Source organism: Caloenas nicobarica, chromosome 6 (assembly GCF_036013445.1).
Source record: "Caloenas nicobarica isolate bCalNic1 chromosome 6, bCalNic1.hap1, whole genome shotgun sequence".
In the NCBI taxonomy this organism is placed as follows: domain Eukaryota; kingdom Metazoa; phylum Chordata; class Aves; order Columbiformes; family Columbidae; genus Caloenas; species Caloenas nicobarica.
In genome coordinates, this window is record NC_088250.1 from 6,215,275 (window position 1) to 6,232,781 (window position 17,507).

Below are 17,507 nucleotides of genomic sequence, written 5' to 3' on the forward strand. Positions count from 1 at the left end.
TCCCCCTGAGCATCCCCAAGCACTCTCCTCGCATCACTTAGTGTCTTGCGTGACTCCAGCCTCCTCCCAGCCAATATCCCGGTCCAACAACCACTTTACCACAACGCCTCCACCTATAAGACCCAAAAGCTGACTGCCACCAGTATCAAGATGAGATGCAAAATCCTTCAAAAGCTTGTGCGACACTTCGTGACATTAGAAACACTCTTTACTTACCTCCTCTCCAACCCCTCAGTAAGTACGCTTGATCCAGTGCTAGACTAAATGATTATGGTTTAATCAGGACTGGCTCACGAGCTCTCTCCCCTTCCCAGTGCTGCCAACTGGGCTTGTTTCATGAGCACCGAGTTCACTTGGAAAGGGAAAAGGAGCATTAAGAAGGATTGTACCTAGGAAAGCTACCAAAGGGGTAAAGTCCAGCAGGGGCTTTATGCTGCAGGCTGATCCTCAACAGGCTGCACATGGAATGGGTGAACCTGGTGAAGGGGCATCTCTAAATATATTTAACAAAGCCATATGCCTGCAGTTTTTATATATATATATATATATATACACACACACATATATATGTGTATACACACAGAAACACACACATGGTAAGGAAGCACTTGGATTTACTTACATCATTGGGAATGGTGAGTTCATGAGTACTGGCCGGGGGACTGGCATCCAAACCTGGGCATATGCAAGGGAAAACGGTTACAGCGTGCAAAGGCAGCACGGTGGAGCTCCGCTGCTTTCCCGCATCAGTCAACACTGCAAAGGCTGCGTCCTGCTCCGGGGCCGGGAGGGGAAGGGGATCACACACGCTGGTACAAGGAGGAGGAAGATGGAGGTTGCTACCTGAGTGCTGGAGCTGGGTGCCACCTGCCCCTGCATCCCTCACACCGGCTGCCCCACGAGCGCCTCGCTTCCCACCGCCTTCCACTGGGAATGGCTTCACAGGAGGGTGCAAGGTTGCAGCATCATCGGGGGTGTCTGAGAGAGGTGGGAAAAGCACCTTCCCTTCTCCTCAGCAGCAGCCAGCCCGCTGGCTGGGAAACCCAACCCTGAGGCAGCGGGAGGGATATCCATGCACCCTCCAGCCCTCACCGGACACCCCAGTACAGAGCCCCTCAGCTACAACAGCAGCTCGGTGGCCCGAAACCGGTTTCCCCAGGGGATCCGGCAGTGTTAGTGCAGGGCAGCCTGCAAAGCGCTTTGCAAGTTATGGCCCCGCAGACTTGCATGCTGGATTTAAGCCAGACTGCTAAGACATGCACACTTGCTGGGCCTGGTATTGATGGTCCCTCTTCCTCCCAAGGGAATGCCTGGCAAACAGCGGGTAGCCAGCAGGCTACCCTTGTGTGTGCAGCTCCGAAGGTGAGAGGAGAGCATGCCGTAACGCTCATGAGCCAGGTCAAACCCTGCTTCCCCCACAGGTTTCCATATTAAATCACCTCAATGCTGAAGCAGGGACGTCCTGTGTCAAACCTGCGAGAGAGAAGCTGCCTGGTGGATAACAGGAGTCTGCAGTAACCTCAAAAAAACCTTTATCCGTATGATACCAAGTACAGAGGAAGGCTTTCAAGAGCAGTATGTGCAAGAGCCCAAGAGAGCTGTGCAGAGTAAGGGGGTGCAGAGAAAAGAAGCACAAGGAGACTGTAAGTGGTGGGCTGCTAGAACACAAGACAGCAGGCAGCACCAAATTCCTGGTCACTCAGCCCAACGGGGCTTCCTCATGTTGCACGGCACGATGCTGCTGCCTTAACCACGCTGAGCAACTTCTCCAAGCTACAGCCAAGTTTTGACAGTCTGCATTTCTGTTGAGGAGCTCCCATCCAGTTTGCCAGCAACAGCTGCCCAGGTTTTAAAAGCCAGAAGGTCTGAACTGATGTCTGTCTGGGTACTGGCACTGTCAAAGCAAGATTTCTAAAATACTAAAATGAAGCCTTAGGTTGCAATCCCATTTGAGCATCATCCCCAGAAAGGAGCGTATCAGGTATCCTCGATTCGCTCTTGTATGATTCCTGTGCTTTCCCACATGCACCTCCCTTTCAGAGACGCAACGCTTGGGTACATCGCCCAGGCACCCGCTTGCAGAAAGTCTCTCTACCACATTTTTCACTCAGGTGCACACAGAAAGGCAGGGAATGGGGATGCGAATCCTCCACTCAGCAGCCCTACACCCTCCTTCACCCCTGCTGGGTGCACTAATGCCCAAGCCTACACAAAACAGCTCCTGCCCAGGTTTTACACAGTGGGCGATGCTTAATGCTGATTTTATAGCACACTGTGTTGGAAGAAACATTTCACCAGCCCTGGACCATCTTTCACACCAAGGCTCCTCGTGGTCCAGGGGCAGATGGGCTGCACTCCCCAGGGTGCAGATGTCCCTACCTCTTGGCGATAGGTTACAAGGCTCAGCTCAGTAGCAGCCTGGGTATGGCTGAAAGTGTCTTCCAAAGGGAGCAGAGCACTGGGGATGGGCTCAGAGCAACGCCGAGGCACGCAGGGGTCTTTGGAAATGGAGGCTGGGCTCCTGAGATTCGTAGACAGGACCCTCTGCCCCACGCGCAGATGGCACGAGTGCTGCTGAAAGCCCTCGGGACATGCAGTGCCACAGTACTGCATCACAACAGCCATCGAGGAATCGCTCCATTACCTGCAGACTGTTTATTTTATCATACCGGGTCCTCCCTCTCTGGTAACGCACATGCAGTCCCCACGGCAGTAACATGTTGGGGTCAGGGCGGGATTAGCACCTCGGGTGATTGCAAAGGGCAAAGCAGGGCATGCAGAAAACAAAGGCTGCACAGGCTGGTATCATAAAATCTGTATCTGCTATAGCTTTGTGGGGTCTATTTACTTAGGCTATGTTTGCTTGCATAGCTAGGCGATGTCCCCAGGCTTTTTTGAGGCGTGCGATGGGATGCACCTTGGCTGGCGCGGAACATGTGAGCGTCTGGCTCACGTCACCTATGAGCCTCCAGGTCTCAGGATAACTCCTCTAAGCAATGGTAGGTTATAAAAGATAAGCATGTTCAGCACATATGGATGAATGTGTGGGACATTTGCCATCAAAATTTCTCTGAGATTACAGGCCTGCTTTGGCTCCTCAGGGTCCTGTCCCACTAAAAATGCAGCTCACCCTGAATGGCTGAGAGATGGCTAAAATTGTGTCTTGTTTCTGCTCCCACAGGCATTTTTCTACTGTTTCTGAGCAAAGTTTATGCAAAATTAAATGAAAGAATAAGGGCAATGACTCTGATGTCTTCCTGTTACACGGACAGCAGTTATACACAAACATCAAAAACCAAGGCAATAAACTCCAGGCACTTTTCTTTTGACATGCTGTACAAAGGAGAACAGCAGGTACGGTGCTGCCCGCTCTCTCCCTGCCCACCAAGAAAACCTGTTGTCTTCTGCACAAATACCACAATTCATCTAGGAGCACAACAATGGCACAGTCCTATCTATGAAATATATTTCAACAGAAGCCTGTTTATTTCCCTGTAGCTTTGTGTTTTACCTGATGACTGGCCCATCAGATTTTGAGCTTCTTCGGAGGAATGTAAGGGCAGCTTTTCTCCTGAAGAGCAAAGAAGAAACAGATTTAATGCTTTTGCCTTCGAGGAGATAAGCAATGTCACTTCATCTAGGAAGCTCAAAATATGATGAACATACTGTCAGAAAAGGCATTTCCAACTGGTACTTTGACCACCGAGTAAGCAAAGGAGTCTCCATCCCCTGCGCTCTATCTGCTTCCCAGGTCACCGTGAAATGCGTTCACTGCCACGCCAGCCTTGGGGACAAGGCTGCTGAGCCACGCCACATCACATCTGCCTGTCCTTCCATGAAAATGCTCCTTCCCATCGCTCTACCCAGCGAGGGGTGCCCGGCTTGGCACCGCTCCCCGCAGTCACCGGGGCAGCATCCCCGGCCGGCGCCCAGCCGGTCCCCCCAGGAACGCGGGGACGTCCCACCGGGGTCCGGATCAGCGCACAGCGGGGGATGCTGCCTCCTCTGGGCAGGGGAGGATGCGACTGGCGCTCATCGCTTCTGCTGGGGAAGCCAGCAAAGCTGGGAGCGAGGTAAGCGTGGCTTGGCAGGAGCAGCCCAGGTGCGCACGGTGAAGGGCTGAGCGCTCACCCGTGAGGACCGTAACCCCCAAACATCCATCCTGTCTCCCTGTTAGCCTTTCCCCGTGGACATTGCAACTTCAGTTTTACTTGCCCTGCTTGTTGCCATCAAATAGCATGAGTTTAGAAAGAGAGAGAAACTCTACAGGTAAGAAGAGAAGGATATCTAGAAAGGGTGTGTGGGTACGTACCAGGGAAAGCGGGGGTGGTCTGTCCAAGGGGAGTAAAGGGGGTTTGCTGCATAGCCAACTGGTGGAGCTTGGTCAACTGCTGAGGGGTAGGAGGGACATTAGAGCTAAGAAGGTTATTTTCATAGAGTACAACAAGTCACACCGAAAATCAAGAATGAAATTATAACGGAAGAAAAAAAAAAAAGAAAAAGAAAAGGAAACAAAAGAAAAACCAAACCAGGAAGCCATGGCGAGACATGGCAAAAACATTAGCAGAAGGACTTGGCCTGGGTAGAATGCAATAAAGCCCAAATCTTTTGCAGAAGTGCTTGGTCAGGGTCTGAAGTACGATACCAGCAAGAAGCCCATTCTCGGTTTCCACCCCTCATCAAACGGTTCAGCCCCTTTGCCGCGAGCGAGCAGCCGGCTGCTGCCCTCCCCTCCCAGGCTACGCAACCTGCGGCCGGAGGCTGCTGCTCGCTTCAGGGTCGCTTTAGAGCACTGCCAGGCTGGTGGCCATCACAGGCCAGCAGCCAGAACACCCTTTCTGTGCTGCTGCAGCCGCATCCTGACCACTTGCCCCCGCAGCAAACGCTCTCGTGCTGCACCTCTGATGGGAAACACGTCTGGGAGACGGACAAACTGCAGCTCGGAATGTCAGCTTGTTATGAGCGCAAGCCCCTTAGCAGTGTGGGGAAATATGGGCTTCAGCCATGACCAGTAGGTATTTCAGATCCTTGTATCCCTTGTTGTGCCGGGTAGGTTTTTGTGCCCCGTCTGGAAGTGGTTGCATAGAGAGGAGTTTGTTTGGAATACATTTTGTGCTCTGTTTCGCTGCTCCAAATTAAAAAATAAAAAATAAAAAATTAAAAATAAAAAAAAAGAAAAGAAAAGAAAACCAAACCAAACTGGGCTGAAGTCCAGCAGTGAGCAGGAGGGAGGGTCTTTATCACCTCCCACTCGGCGTTTTCAGAGGTGCTCAGAGGGTTGCCAGGATCATATCATCCCCCAAAAGCAAACCGCTACTTGCACATATCCCCTCCGCAGAGTGAGAGGTAGGATTTCCACATTTGATGGGGAAACAATACTCCAAAACCTCCTCGCTCCTGCAGCGTGGCTGGGAAGGGAGTGCGGGGGCTCTGGCCGGCAGCAGCAAGGGGAAAGCGCTGGAGACAGCAGCCCCAGGGGGCTGAGCAGACCAGGGGCAGAGACTGAGGGAGGCAGCGGGGAGGGGAAACGCCTGCAAATCCCCTGAGAAGTAGCCAAGGGAGCCCTGCCTGGCAAAGCTGTGAGGACTTCCAGGCTTGGGGAGAACATCTCGCCGCCCCAGGAGAAGAGGCAGGTGCACATCTCGCCCTGTGCAGCACGGGAGATAAGCCAAAGGTTTGTGTGCTACGGTGGGTTCCTGCCAAAACAGTCAGCTCTGGGTAGGACCCGGCACACCATCGCTTCTGCAAGCAGCAGGGACATCAGCATCTACTGCTTTTTAATTTAAGAAATATCCTGTTTTCTACCGAATTAAACCCAGGTGAGCCCCATTTGTGGAGCTCCTTGTTACGACCAGTCCCAGTGGCTGGACTCCAGATGAAACCTCCTCCTGCCTCTTTGCTGGCACTGCTGAGGAGCAGAGGTCCTGCTTCACCCAACAGGGCAAACACCAAAATCCTTTCTCATACTGATCTAGCATATTTTTAAGACACAGTTTGGGTAGTGGTATTTAGCAAACATCCATAATAATAGCAACAAAAAAATGTACAAGAGGAGGGGATGGCTACGCCTAGGTATTAACGTGCAAGCTGCTATGTGAGTGCTTGCAGTGAATTAAACATCTCCTCTCCTGTTTCCTGGAAAAAGCTGAAAGCAAAAACCTGCGAGCATTTCTTCAAACTCTGGTTTTCCCCATAGACCAGAGGGAAGTTCCCTCACTGGCATTGCCAGGAGGAACAGGACAGGACCCGACAGCAGTGCTGGGACCAACATACAGCCATGCCGAGCATCACCAGGTACCCACAGCAACTCCCGGTTACATCTCATCGGCTGGCAGCCTCGTGCGTACCCAGGAACGATGCCCTGGTTGGGGAGGTTTCCTGTGCTTGACATTCATTTCACTCCCAAATGTCCCTGACTCCCAGCTGCCATGGCCATCTTTTCATCTCCTGTCACAAATTTCATGAAGACAGGTAGATACACATCACTTCCCAAATGGCTTATGAGCACCCAGGCAATGCTGAAGCCCTTCGTGAGCCAAAACTCCTGCTGACCCGGTGGGTTTTTTCCCAGGGGATAAAAATCAAGGCAGCAGCTCTTCTTTTAACTTCGGCATTTGAAATTCTGCCCACTCCACAGCCACGGGTCTGCAAAAGGCATCCACTAAACACGGACATCTGCAAGAGCAAGGGCAATACCCTGAAATCATGTCCCAGACTGGCTTCTGCACCGAGCAGTGTTTAAAATGACCAGTCCAAAGAGCTGTAAGGATGGAGCACGTGGCCCCCATATGAACAACTTTTTCCAGGTCTCAGTGAATCTGCTGGGAATCGGGCAGAGCACAGCCAGCAAATGTATTAAATGTATTTTATTCTTGTCAATCAGAAGAGTATAATAACAAGGAAAAAACTAAGCTGTCACCACTGCTTGCAAAGTAAAACTGGGACACAGAATATATTGATCTATGCTTGCTAAATACGCAGGTGTATTTCTTTATATTCCACTTATGAAGCAAAAGTGAAGTGCGCACAATTAAGAATATTTCTAAGAAGTCATCACAGCAGACTATTCAAAGTACATGCATACTGGTGCCACATGGAGAGCCAAAGCCTGGCCTCCACTAAACTGGGTGAAATCACTGCTCCTAAGATCAAAAACCATCCTACAGCTCCTAGGGGGAACGTGCACTCCTGGAATCGAACAGCCCTGCCCTGTTCTCAATCATGCAAAAAGTAATCCCACGACTTAATACCCAACACACCCATCAGCAAGAGGAGCACCGAGCTATGTCCAACTCTTCCTGTGCATGGGCTCGCTGGAGAAGACTTTCCGCCCAGACCTCACCACTTACAGCCAAGCCGCATCCCCAGAGCGGCACTTTGTGCTCAGCCCCCACTGCAGACCCCTTGCATGCCAGCAAGAAGGGGCCTCTGCGGTGACTCGTCAGCTATTTTATTCCCTCTGAAACACATTTAGAATGCTTCAGCTTTTTCCAAGAGCTCCCCAACATGTGTCAGCCGTGACGACCCCAGAAGCTGAGCAGCTGTCTGCTGACAGCAAGGAGCTGCTGGCATTGCAGTGCTTTTCATAGCAAAATCCTTCAAAACAGACTTTGTTTGCTATTTCTGTTGGTACTTTTACACACAGATGTGCTAGCAGTCGTTCCCTACATGTTCCCCAACAAACATGCTGTAGCTCCTGACCAAGCCCAGTGCAAGCAGGGGAATCCGAGCATCACCAAAACCCATCCGCGCTGCAAGCCTGAACGGCGCCCGTCTCCACAACAAAGAGTGCGACACGAAGCAGGGACCATGCCCGTGATGCTCCCCCATGGGCGACAGAGAACCAAACCCAGCAACACAGACCCCAAACCCAGGGTGACCGCTTGTGTCGGGGGTCCAGCTCCCCGGGGAGGCGCAGAGCCCTCAGCAAGGTGAGACCCAGCAGCATGGTGGGTGGCCATCCTCTCCATCCCTCTGGGGGACAGAGGTGGCATTTCGCCCAGCCTCAGCACCTGCTTCCGAGTCACCCGGAGGACGAACCCCGAAATGGCACGTCCCCCCTGCCCAGGCTTCAATTAAGAGAGCCCGCACTGCTGGAGCTCTGGCTTCTCACCACCCCACCAAGGCACTCAGCACCTGTATAAGCCCTTGGCTTACCAACATTTTAAGGACAAGGAGGAAACAGAATGAAAAGTTGGGTTTTCTTTTTTCCTTTGTTTGTGTGTTTTGATCATTTTGAGGCACAAAATGCATACAGTATGGTTTCTCTCAGAACAAAGGGATAGCACTGAACAATGCAAACAATTTAGCATCAGGCCAAGTCCTCAGAATTCATAAAGTTTAGTGCTAATAGGTTAAAAGGCTATTCAAAGTATTAGAGATACTACACACGGCCAGTTACTTTGAAAATGTGCTATTAATATTATTGTCTAATATTAATATTTTGTGAATTAACAGTAGCATGCAGGTGACATAAAAGGGTATAAGAAAAATTAGGGTAAAACTCACATCTGGGTGTGGAATAGCATATTGTCCCTGAATTGTATAGGCCTGCAAAAGAAAAAAAAAAAACCACGTTACTAGGGCTGGCAAGAGGCGGTGGCAAAGCCCCGTGTCTCTCCGCAGGGACTGATCTCCCTGGGGTTTTCTCCTTTCTGCCTGTCGTGGGGTAAATGCTGTGAATGCAGGGGCTGAAGAGGAGCTCAGCAGCCCCCTCCCTGCTCTGCCTGGGACCCCCTCCCAACCCCAAAAAACCGAGCAGGGGATGCTGAGCACCGTGACTCTGGCACACCTCTCCCCTCGCTCCGCTGCCGGTGAAAGCGGAGTGCAGGATCTTGAATTTTGACTTAACCGGCTCAATTTTGAGGTTGGAGGGGACGAGGGAAGCACTTTCTGTGCAGCCAGCAGTCGCCCAGGGGAAAAGCCCCCTTGTACTGCATTAAATTCACTGGGGCAACAAGTCCCTGGGGTGGGAAGGAGACGTACCCCTCCCTCCGATCAACACCAGAGCACGCTGAGCTACCTAACTTGAAGGGCTTGGGCTCAGTTTGGCTTTTCCAAAAGGAAGGAAACAGCTCTTTAAACGTGTCAGAATTGCATGGACTGGGAAGGCTGGGCTTTGCTGTACAAAAGATGCTCATCAAACCAGAATTATCTCTGTAGTGGATGCAGGGTAACATCACCGCTGCCCTTCGCACCTTAAGCGTGAGCCTAGAAAGCAAGCCAGTGCAGCGAGCCTCTCCAGAATTTCAGTGCACAACTCTGAACATGCTTTACATCTCTCCAGTATATCCCAGTGCTCTACTGGGGGAAATGACATTGCTGTGCAGAAAGCCAGTTGATGCTGATGTCTCACCAAGCACGGAGAGCGCTCAGGGCCAGGCTGCCTGCACTGCAATGCCTTTCATCAGCAATAATTGACAAATCCATGCAAATGTCTGCCAGGCAAACTGCTTAGTGTTTTTTAACATCGTTTCTAGCAATCCTTTCTTGTTTGTAAATAACGTGAAAATATGCACCACTGTGGGTAAAGAGCCAGACACTAGAGAGCCCAATATTTCAGGCTTAACCAGCTAGCAAAACGTATCTTACTGGTTGACATGTTATTCAAATGATTCTGAAAAAAATGGCAAAAGAGATGGATAACACTTTCGAAAGGGAGAGTAAAGATAGCCAAGAAAAAGAAAAAAAATACCCTCTGAACCTCCTGCAAATTTCCTGCAACATTTGCAAACAGCAAAGCACTTTGCGTGAGGAAAACCCCCAAAATCCTGGAGGAGGAAGAAGGCAAAGCCCCGTGCACAGAAACAACAATCCCAGTGCCTGCCGGCATCCCAGTGCAATGGCACTGGTGTGCTTGTGGGGACATGGCAGAGGTTGCTCTAAATAGTTCACTCTCTCCTGGTGGTTTAATTTGGTCGTTGATTAGAATGATTGATTAGAAAAAGCCAGTTGAAGGCAGGAAGGTGTCTTGGACAGATGCAACCCAACTCTGACAGCACCCTGGCTTTCTGCAGGGGCTGCCGTTGCACATGGACGATGGGGCTGATCCATTCGGCAGTTGCCACTGGCCACCGCGACCCTCAGCCTGCTGAGCTCCTGCAGGTTCAGCCCACCCCAAGCAGCACCACTGGCTGTCATCTGCTGTCCTCTGGCCACTCGCCCCGTTATCACCCCTCGGGCAGAGCTCCCATTTCATAGATGGTCACTTCTTCCCACCACGTCACTTCTGTGCAAGACACCAACCATTTGCCAGGAGGAGGAATGCTACCTCCATCTTACTCTCCCTTTTGAGAAGATAAGTTCACCAAGCAGCTGGACTCAAAAGCTCTTTTCCAGGACGGCAGCTCAGACCAAACGGCACGCTCCTTCCCATGCCAGCAGTGACTAAATGATGCTAATTCAGCACTCTGCCTGAAATAGCCTCTGCTTTGGGCTTTGCTCCCAGCCTTAGCTTGCCCTTCTGCTATTTATTAAGCTTGGGGATAAACTAAATAACTTGTGTGGTGCTGCTCTGGATGGCATTCACTGTAGCTTTGTGGCACTGGCTCTACCTGGCTGCTGGAGCTCCTGGCAAAGTACCTCTCCTGCTAGATCCCGGTGCACCACAGCATCATGGCATCACCTGGTGAGGTGAACAGACGAGGCTGAAAAAGCAAGTGTTCAAATCCCCTCTCCAAAAGTATCTGCCCACTCAACCGCTCGTTTCATAAATCACATGCCACTGGAGCTGATTTTTGTTTGCAGGACAACTGGCAGCTCCTGTGCCACGTGCATGCAGTTATCCTGCAAAGAAGGATCACTAGAAATCCCACATCGTGCTTGCACGCCCGCAGACCGAGCCCTGCGCAGTGTCACCGAAGGCAATGCCGTGCAGGCTCTCCTGTGGGCAGAGCTGAGACCCAGCTGGGCAGCAGAGGTTCTGGCACGTTTTGGGGATGCAGCACTCTGAACCAGCCCAGCACCATCACTGGAGATAACCCTGTCACAGGGGGTGCCCTCAAGAGAGGCTCAGCACAGTTCTGGAGTGGCTGGGATGAGCCCTTCATATCTCAGGTTTATTGCAACTGTGCAAAGTTATTTTTAATTGGACCTAGAGATGTCAGAAAATAAACACCTGCAGCCACTGTGAGAGCATTGTCATTGACTCTTGTTCAACAAGTCTTTTCTGATTTTCTCCTCCACACAGGTAACTGCTGGCAAATACTGAACTTGGGTATAATAAAGCAAACTCGAGCTGGATTTTGATCCAGGAGCTATTTAGAAACAGGACTCAGCGAGGCATAGATACATGCAAAAATCAGTATTTTGGGCACATGAGCCTATCAGAAACACAGTGGGTTAGGCATGGTGCTTTGGGTCATGGTTTAGAGGTGGACTTGGCCGTTTTAGGTTAATGGTTGGACTCAATGATTTTAAGGGTCTTTTCCAACCTAAATGATTCTATGATTCCCCAGGCCACATTAACACCTCCACGCTATGTCCAACCTTTTCTCAGTGCACAAGTGCGCAGCAGAGCTAACATCTCGCTTACCCGGGCTGGCCCTTTCCTTAATCCTTCAGCACCCATCGCAGGAGCTGAGCCATCTGGCCTGGCCTTGCAACCTGCCAGCAGTTCTGCAAAAGAGCTTTCAGTCCGCCTGCTGTGGGACACGACGGATGGGATGACACCATGCAAGTCAGAAGGCAAGAAACCTGAGTGCACTAACGGGCAGCGGCTGGTGCTGCAGTAAAAGGCTGAGGTTGGCAGTGGAGGCTGCAAGCGGGTCGGCTCTTACCTGACCACCTGCAAAAATGACAGGGGTGGAGGCGGGCTTTGGGCGGTAGGGAATGGTGGCACCTTTTGGTGGGGACTAGGAAAAGGGACAAGGAGAGGGAGAGAGAACATTAGAACAGCTTTCCTGAAACGGCGGCAAAAAGAGCGTTAGAAAAGTACCCGACGGAACACGGCCCCCGGGGCCGCTGCCAGCAACACCTGCACCAGGCAAACCGCGTTTCTGGACAGGAGGACACGGGGGAAATTGATGTTTAACGGACAATGAGGACAACCTGGGGTACAGGAGATGCCCTGAAAGGCACGGGACCCTAAATTGCTTCCCGGACCTTCACTGCCTCCCTTGCCTTTGCTCTGCTCTCCGCGAACTATGTCACCTGGTCTAGACTAGAGCCTGAGGCTGGAATGCAGCGCCCTCCTCAAAACACCCGAGGACACCCTCCAGGTGCAGCAAGAGGAGGAGGCATAAGCACAGACGAGGATTTTCACTCCCACCTGCCAGAAGCCTCCAGTGCAGTGGCTTTTCTTTGCCGCCTGAGAGCTCTTGCATGCTACAGCCCACCCCGGAGTCGCAACAGCCCTGGCAAGCAGCAGGAGATGTGGCACGGCATCGTGAGCGTGGGCATCAGGAGTGAGCAGCCCATCTGAGTGACCTGGCATGGTCCTCAAGCTCTTTGACCCTTCCCATCTTCCTCACCGCCGGAACAGGGTCACCTTCAGGATGTGGTTTGGTCTATTTGCCATCCAAGCCGGGACATGGATGGTCACGCAGAGGATGCTGCAAGGCACCGTCATTGTGGTCATGATCTGGTGGGGAAAGCATCAGCAATGGCTTTGGCTGGGGTGCGGAGCACGGGAGGAGCCAGAGGCTTGGAAACCCTCTCAGATGGCAACACCAGCGTTTCCAGAGGTCTCATCCTAGGGCTGCATGAGCAGCCAGCCAAACGCCAGCAGCAGAGGACAGACCAGGCTTCCTCCTGCGGCAGCGTGCCCTGGGGCAGCCTTGCTCCAGCTGGCCAGGACATCTCGTTCCTTGCTGCAGCAGGTAGGTCCGAGCAGAAGCTGTAGTGATGTACATGAAGCTGTAGTGGTGCATTCCTCTGCGTGACGCACGGGATCGTCTCAATCAAGTTATCTTTCTGTTGGTTTTATCTTGAACATAACAAACAGGCCACAGAAGAGACTCTGGAGGTTTCTAGGGATCAGGAGAGATTTCAGACAAAACACTCCTGGTTCTACCTGACTGAAATCACCCAGTTACTGCTATGTAAGGATAGGCAATATAAATTACGCTATCTCATGGAAAAGTCTTCATTTTTTCTGTACATTCTTAAAAATGTCTACTTGCAGCCAAGTGACATATCCAAATCTTCCTGCTAAGCACAGGTCTGCAGGAAAGCAGCATGATCAAAGCACAGCCTCTGTAATCACAAACCTGCTTTTTCTTGTATTGCATTACAGAACTTGGAGGGGATTGGCAAGGATTTCTATGGTAAGATAATTTAAGACAGAAAGCTTAAAAGGGGCATCTCCGTGGACTGTTAGAGTCAGCGGACTTCCCAGATTTCAGACAGAGGAGCAGAAACCCTTACTTTGGTCAGTGAGAAGAGCAGCCACCAAAGATTTCATAACACACTGGCAAGTGTCACCTGGGGCCCACCCCTACCACAGTGCAGAGCATAACCTGGAGTCACCCTGCGGCTAAAATCGCACCCTTCTGGCAGCAGTGTCCCTGCCTGAGCATCGCCACCAACAGTGGTGGGTAACGGGGCTGGTGGCAACTCCTCCTTAGCCTTTCTGATGCTGAACTGAAGTTGCTTACATTTGGTTTTGCTTCACCTCCACCAAGCCTCGGCATCCTCATTTGAAGCTCTTGCAGTGGCAAACACGCTCCTCCCTGCCGTGAAAGGGCAGCTGTGTGCGGGCTGAGCAGCAAGGCAATGGGGCCTGATGTGGGTCCGTGCCTGTCCACCTTTGGGGGGCACCAGGAGCAGAAGGTGTCACCATCCTGTGTCCTGAGGGGTTTCCTCCTGGAGCTTCTCCCCTCCAAAGTGGTTAGCGTGGACGTAAGGCACGTGTCTGCAGCCATTCCTGGCAACAAGCCATCGGTGCAGCAGCATCTCTCCAGAGACCTTCAAGCTCTGCTCACCAGCCTTTCTCCCAGAAAGAGCGCGCTCTGGACACATGTCCACATGCCCTACGGGGCCTGCTCTCCACCAGTGTTCCTCACTACCTTTCCCACCGTGCCCAGCTGGAGCCCGGCTTTGTGCTCCTGGCCCCGGGTCCCCCAGCGCAGGTGATGCACTGGCCTCCTCCTCGCAGCTGTTGTTGTCACAGGGCACCGCGAGCCCCACATGGAGGAGGCCAGGTGCTCGGTGGGGTGGCTGCAGCCCCCGTCCCCTTCCCACAGCACACTCGGCACTGCTGGGACACCAGGCTATGGCTGCCCCAGCCCACCTCACCTCCTCCGGCACTGCTCTCTCCTGAAGCCACCCTGTGCTACCACACAAACCATCTCCTTTGGGGCACCCAACCAGGCAGGTTTCCACGGTGGGACTCTAGAAACAGCGTACAAAGATGGTGGGGGAAACACACTGGGTGGGATTCAAACGGAGGTACCAGGAAATGAGTGGTCCGACAACGCGTGGTGAAGGGTACGAGAGACACGCTCCACAGCTCCCAGTGCTGTTGTGGTGCCAGCTGGGTTTTTTTCCTATATACTTTACCCCCTTTGTCACAGACTGTACCTCCAGCATCACCACACAGATCTGTTTGACACACTGGATAATTGCGTCGGGTGTCCCCGAGATTGTCACCGCCCGCTCCGTGGAGTTGGGCAGCATGTCCCCCGCCACTTGAACCTGAGCACCTGTTGACTGGAGACAGAAAGAGAGAGGAGGAGAAATCCCACAGCTGAATTGCCTCTCCTTGAAACCAGCACCAGCTCCGAAACCACACGCCTCCCGAGAGCCGCGCTGCCCCGTGCGAGCGGAGATGCGGCACCCTGCCTGCATCCACGGGAGCACACCGGCAAGGTCCCACGAGAAAGGCATGGACCTGTTGGACAGGGTCCAGAAGAGGCCACAAAAATGATCAGAGGGCTGGAACACCTCTCCTATGAGGACAGGCTGAGAGTTGGGGTTGTTCAGCCTGGAGAAGACTCTGGGGAGTCTTCTTATTGTGGCCTTTCAGTAGTTAAAAGTGGCCTATAAGAAAGATGAGGACAGACTTTTTAGAAGGGCCTGTTGTGATAGGACAAGGGGTAATGGTTTTAAACTAAAAGAGGGGAGATTCAGGCTGGACATGAGGAATAAATTTTTTACACTGAGGGTGGCGAAACACTGGCCCAGGTTGCCCAGAGAGGTGGTGGCTGAACCATCCCTGGAGACATCCCAGGCCAGGCTGGACGGGGCTCTGAGCAACCTGAGCTGGTGAGGATGTCCCTGCTCATTACAGGAGGTTTGGACTAGATGAGCTTCGAAGGTCCCTTCCAACCCAAACTATTCTATGATTCTGTGATGCTGCTCCTACATCAACAGGGCCATCCTGGGAAGCAATGTGGTGCATGATGCTCGCAGTGTAAGGATCCCCCTTTCCAAGGCAGCTCCCCTTTGGTTACGGATCAGCTCTGAGGAGCTGCGACTACACACAATAACAAAATCAAGTCTGCCTTACCTCCCTGATTTCCTTGATCTTGGAGCCTCCCTTGCCGATCAGCGAGCCGCACTGACTAGCTGGCACGACCAGCCTCAGCGTCACCGGAGGCTTGCTGGTAGCAGTGCTGTTGCTCATTGAGTTGGTTATGTCCTTGGGAAGGAAGAATGCGACACATCAGCTCTTGGTACCCGACCAGACGCCTGTCATCCAGGCCAACCCTGGGCCAGAAAAGAGAGGTCATGTCCCCCAGACTGTGGCTGTTTTCTGTCTGCAGCTGCATCACTGCACATCCCAGCAGTTAATTAACTGTGAGGCCTCTGAGACAGTTCACTGAAGCTCAGTTCTTGCCTAGTTAGAGATGTCTGGAAGGTTTTGTGCCAAGGTCATGTACCAGTTAAGCAAGCCCAGCCAAGCATGCATGGGTTGGAGGTATCCAGGCCCACCTGCACCACTGGCCCCAGCGGTGGGCACGCTGAAGCTCTGCTTGGCTGGTGGGCCACCCAAGGCTCTGGATGCAGACCCTTCTACTCTGTCCTCCTGAGGAAAGGGCTCACTTTGCTCACCTCCTCAAATTTGTAGGCGATCATGGCGAAAGCCTTGAAGATGGCATCGGTGGGGCCGGTGATGGTCACAATTCGCTCAGGGCAGTTTCCCTCCGAGATGTTGATCCTGGCCCCGCTCTGGAAAGACAAGGGCAGTGCTGGAATAGCCACAACCAAGCAACACACGGGGATGTGACAGAGGCGCAGCCCCTCCTCTGCATCAAGTCCTGTCCCAGCCTGGTCCCTTGTCCTCTCCTCTGTACCAGCCTCTTGATATCCCATCTAACCCTAAAAACTCCCATCCCTGCTCCTCATGATGCTTCCAGTGCTGCCTCACCCTGACCCCCAGAAAGGGTTTCCAAGCATCCACTTTAGGGCTTTTACTGCAATGCAAAACCACAGGATCAAGACAAGCCAGCTTGTGGGATCGTTGTTTGTAAAAAGAACAGTGTTGCTTACTGGTCTGATATAATAACTCCTTGGTAGCTGCAGGCACAAAGACCTTGGACAAACTCTTATGAGTGACTTAATTTCAATATTTCATTAATAGCAAATTCTTGGCTCTGGAAAATTCCCATTAAATGTGGTAGGAGTTTGTCTGAGAATAGAGTGAGAAAACGGGACCAAAGAGCTCTGGGCACGGCCAGCTTGCGTGTCCTGACCCTGGGAGTTACTGCACATATTGCAAAGGAACGCGCAGCTCTGGCTGCTGCTGGGCAGGACAGCCCGATAGCCTTCCCACCTCTCTCCCCTCCTCCTACAAACCCTTCTACAGAGCAGGCTTGCTCACCTCCTCACGCATCTTCTTCACAGTCTCTCCTTTCTGAAATAAGAAGCAGAAACACAAGGTATTACTGAACGTTCAAGACTTCCACCTTCAAAACGGCCCTTCCAAACATGCATCTCTCTAACACATGGCAACATATAACCGAACATCTGGGCAGCTCTGCGATGCCTGGCCCTCCATCCCCACGCGATGGGCAGCTGAAGAGCTGTGTGTAAGCCGTTGTAGTTCTGCTTCCCGTGTCCGCACAACACGACAGCTACTAAGGCACAACTGCAGCCTCCACCTCCTTTTCTGTGTTTCCCATAAGGAGGAAAAGCGCACGGAAAAAGCTCAGAAACTGGTCCCGTGCTAAGAAAAGCACTTACAGAGTGGCTTCAAAGAGCAGTTTCTGACCTAGTGTCTATAGAAAGATCTATTATTTTCCTATCCAGATGTAAAGCAAGTACAACTGTTAATCTTCCCAGGGCTGGACAGGCTGATGGAAAAATAAGGCAGAAGCGTATAGGGCGAAGGTGTTCATGCTGCAAACCTTTGCCACCATAAACCTGCCTTGTCAAAATGTGAAAAGCTAAATCCTGTACAGTCAGGACTTTCCAAATGACTGTGGCAAACACCAGGGAGCAGAGCACCTTGTGAAGCTTTTCTGCACAAGCTAAAGGGTGTCCTGTGGCCTCAGGGACAAGTGCTGCAGAATTTAAATGGGCCTGCGTGACACTTTTTAATTTCTCTTAATGAAGCGATTTGATTA

General features: G+C 52.0%; 1 protein-coding gene across 21 annotated transcripts in view; it reads right to left on the reverse strand.

Annotated features, from left to right (window-relative positions):
* PCBP3 (poly(rC) binding protein 3) overlaps positions 1–17,507 on the reverse strand; it is a 61,401-nt gene that overhangs the window by 11,392 nt on the left and 32,502 nt on the right. For 9 of the 21 annotated variants that reach the window (XM_065638311.1, XM_065638310.1, XM_065638327.1 and 6 more), the window contains 9 exons: positions 16,763–16,795; positions 15,994–16,110; positions 15,449–15,580; positions 14,521–14,649; positions 11,709–11,852; positions 8,509–8,550; positions 4,313–4,391; positions 3,512–3,571; positions 623–675 (listed from right to left, as the gene is read on the reverse strand). In XM_065638311.1, the coding sequence (XP_065494383.1) occupies positions 623–675; positions 3,512–3,571; positions 4,313–4,391; positions 8,509–8,550; positions 11,709–11,852; positions 14,521–14,649; positions 15,449–15,580; positions 15,994–16,110; positions 16,763–16,795 (789 nt within the window). The remainder of the gene's footprint in view (positions 1–622; positions 676–3,511; positions 3,572–4,312; positions 4,392–8,508; positions 8,551–11,708; positions 11,853–14,520; positions 14,650–15,448; positions 15,581–15,993; positions 16,111–16,762; positions 16,796–17,507) is intronic. The other 12 variants (XM_065638320.1, XM_065638322.1, XM_065638317.1 and 9 more) reach the window with 8 other exon arrangements.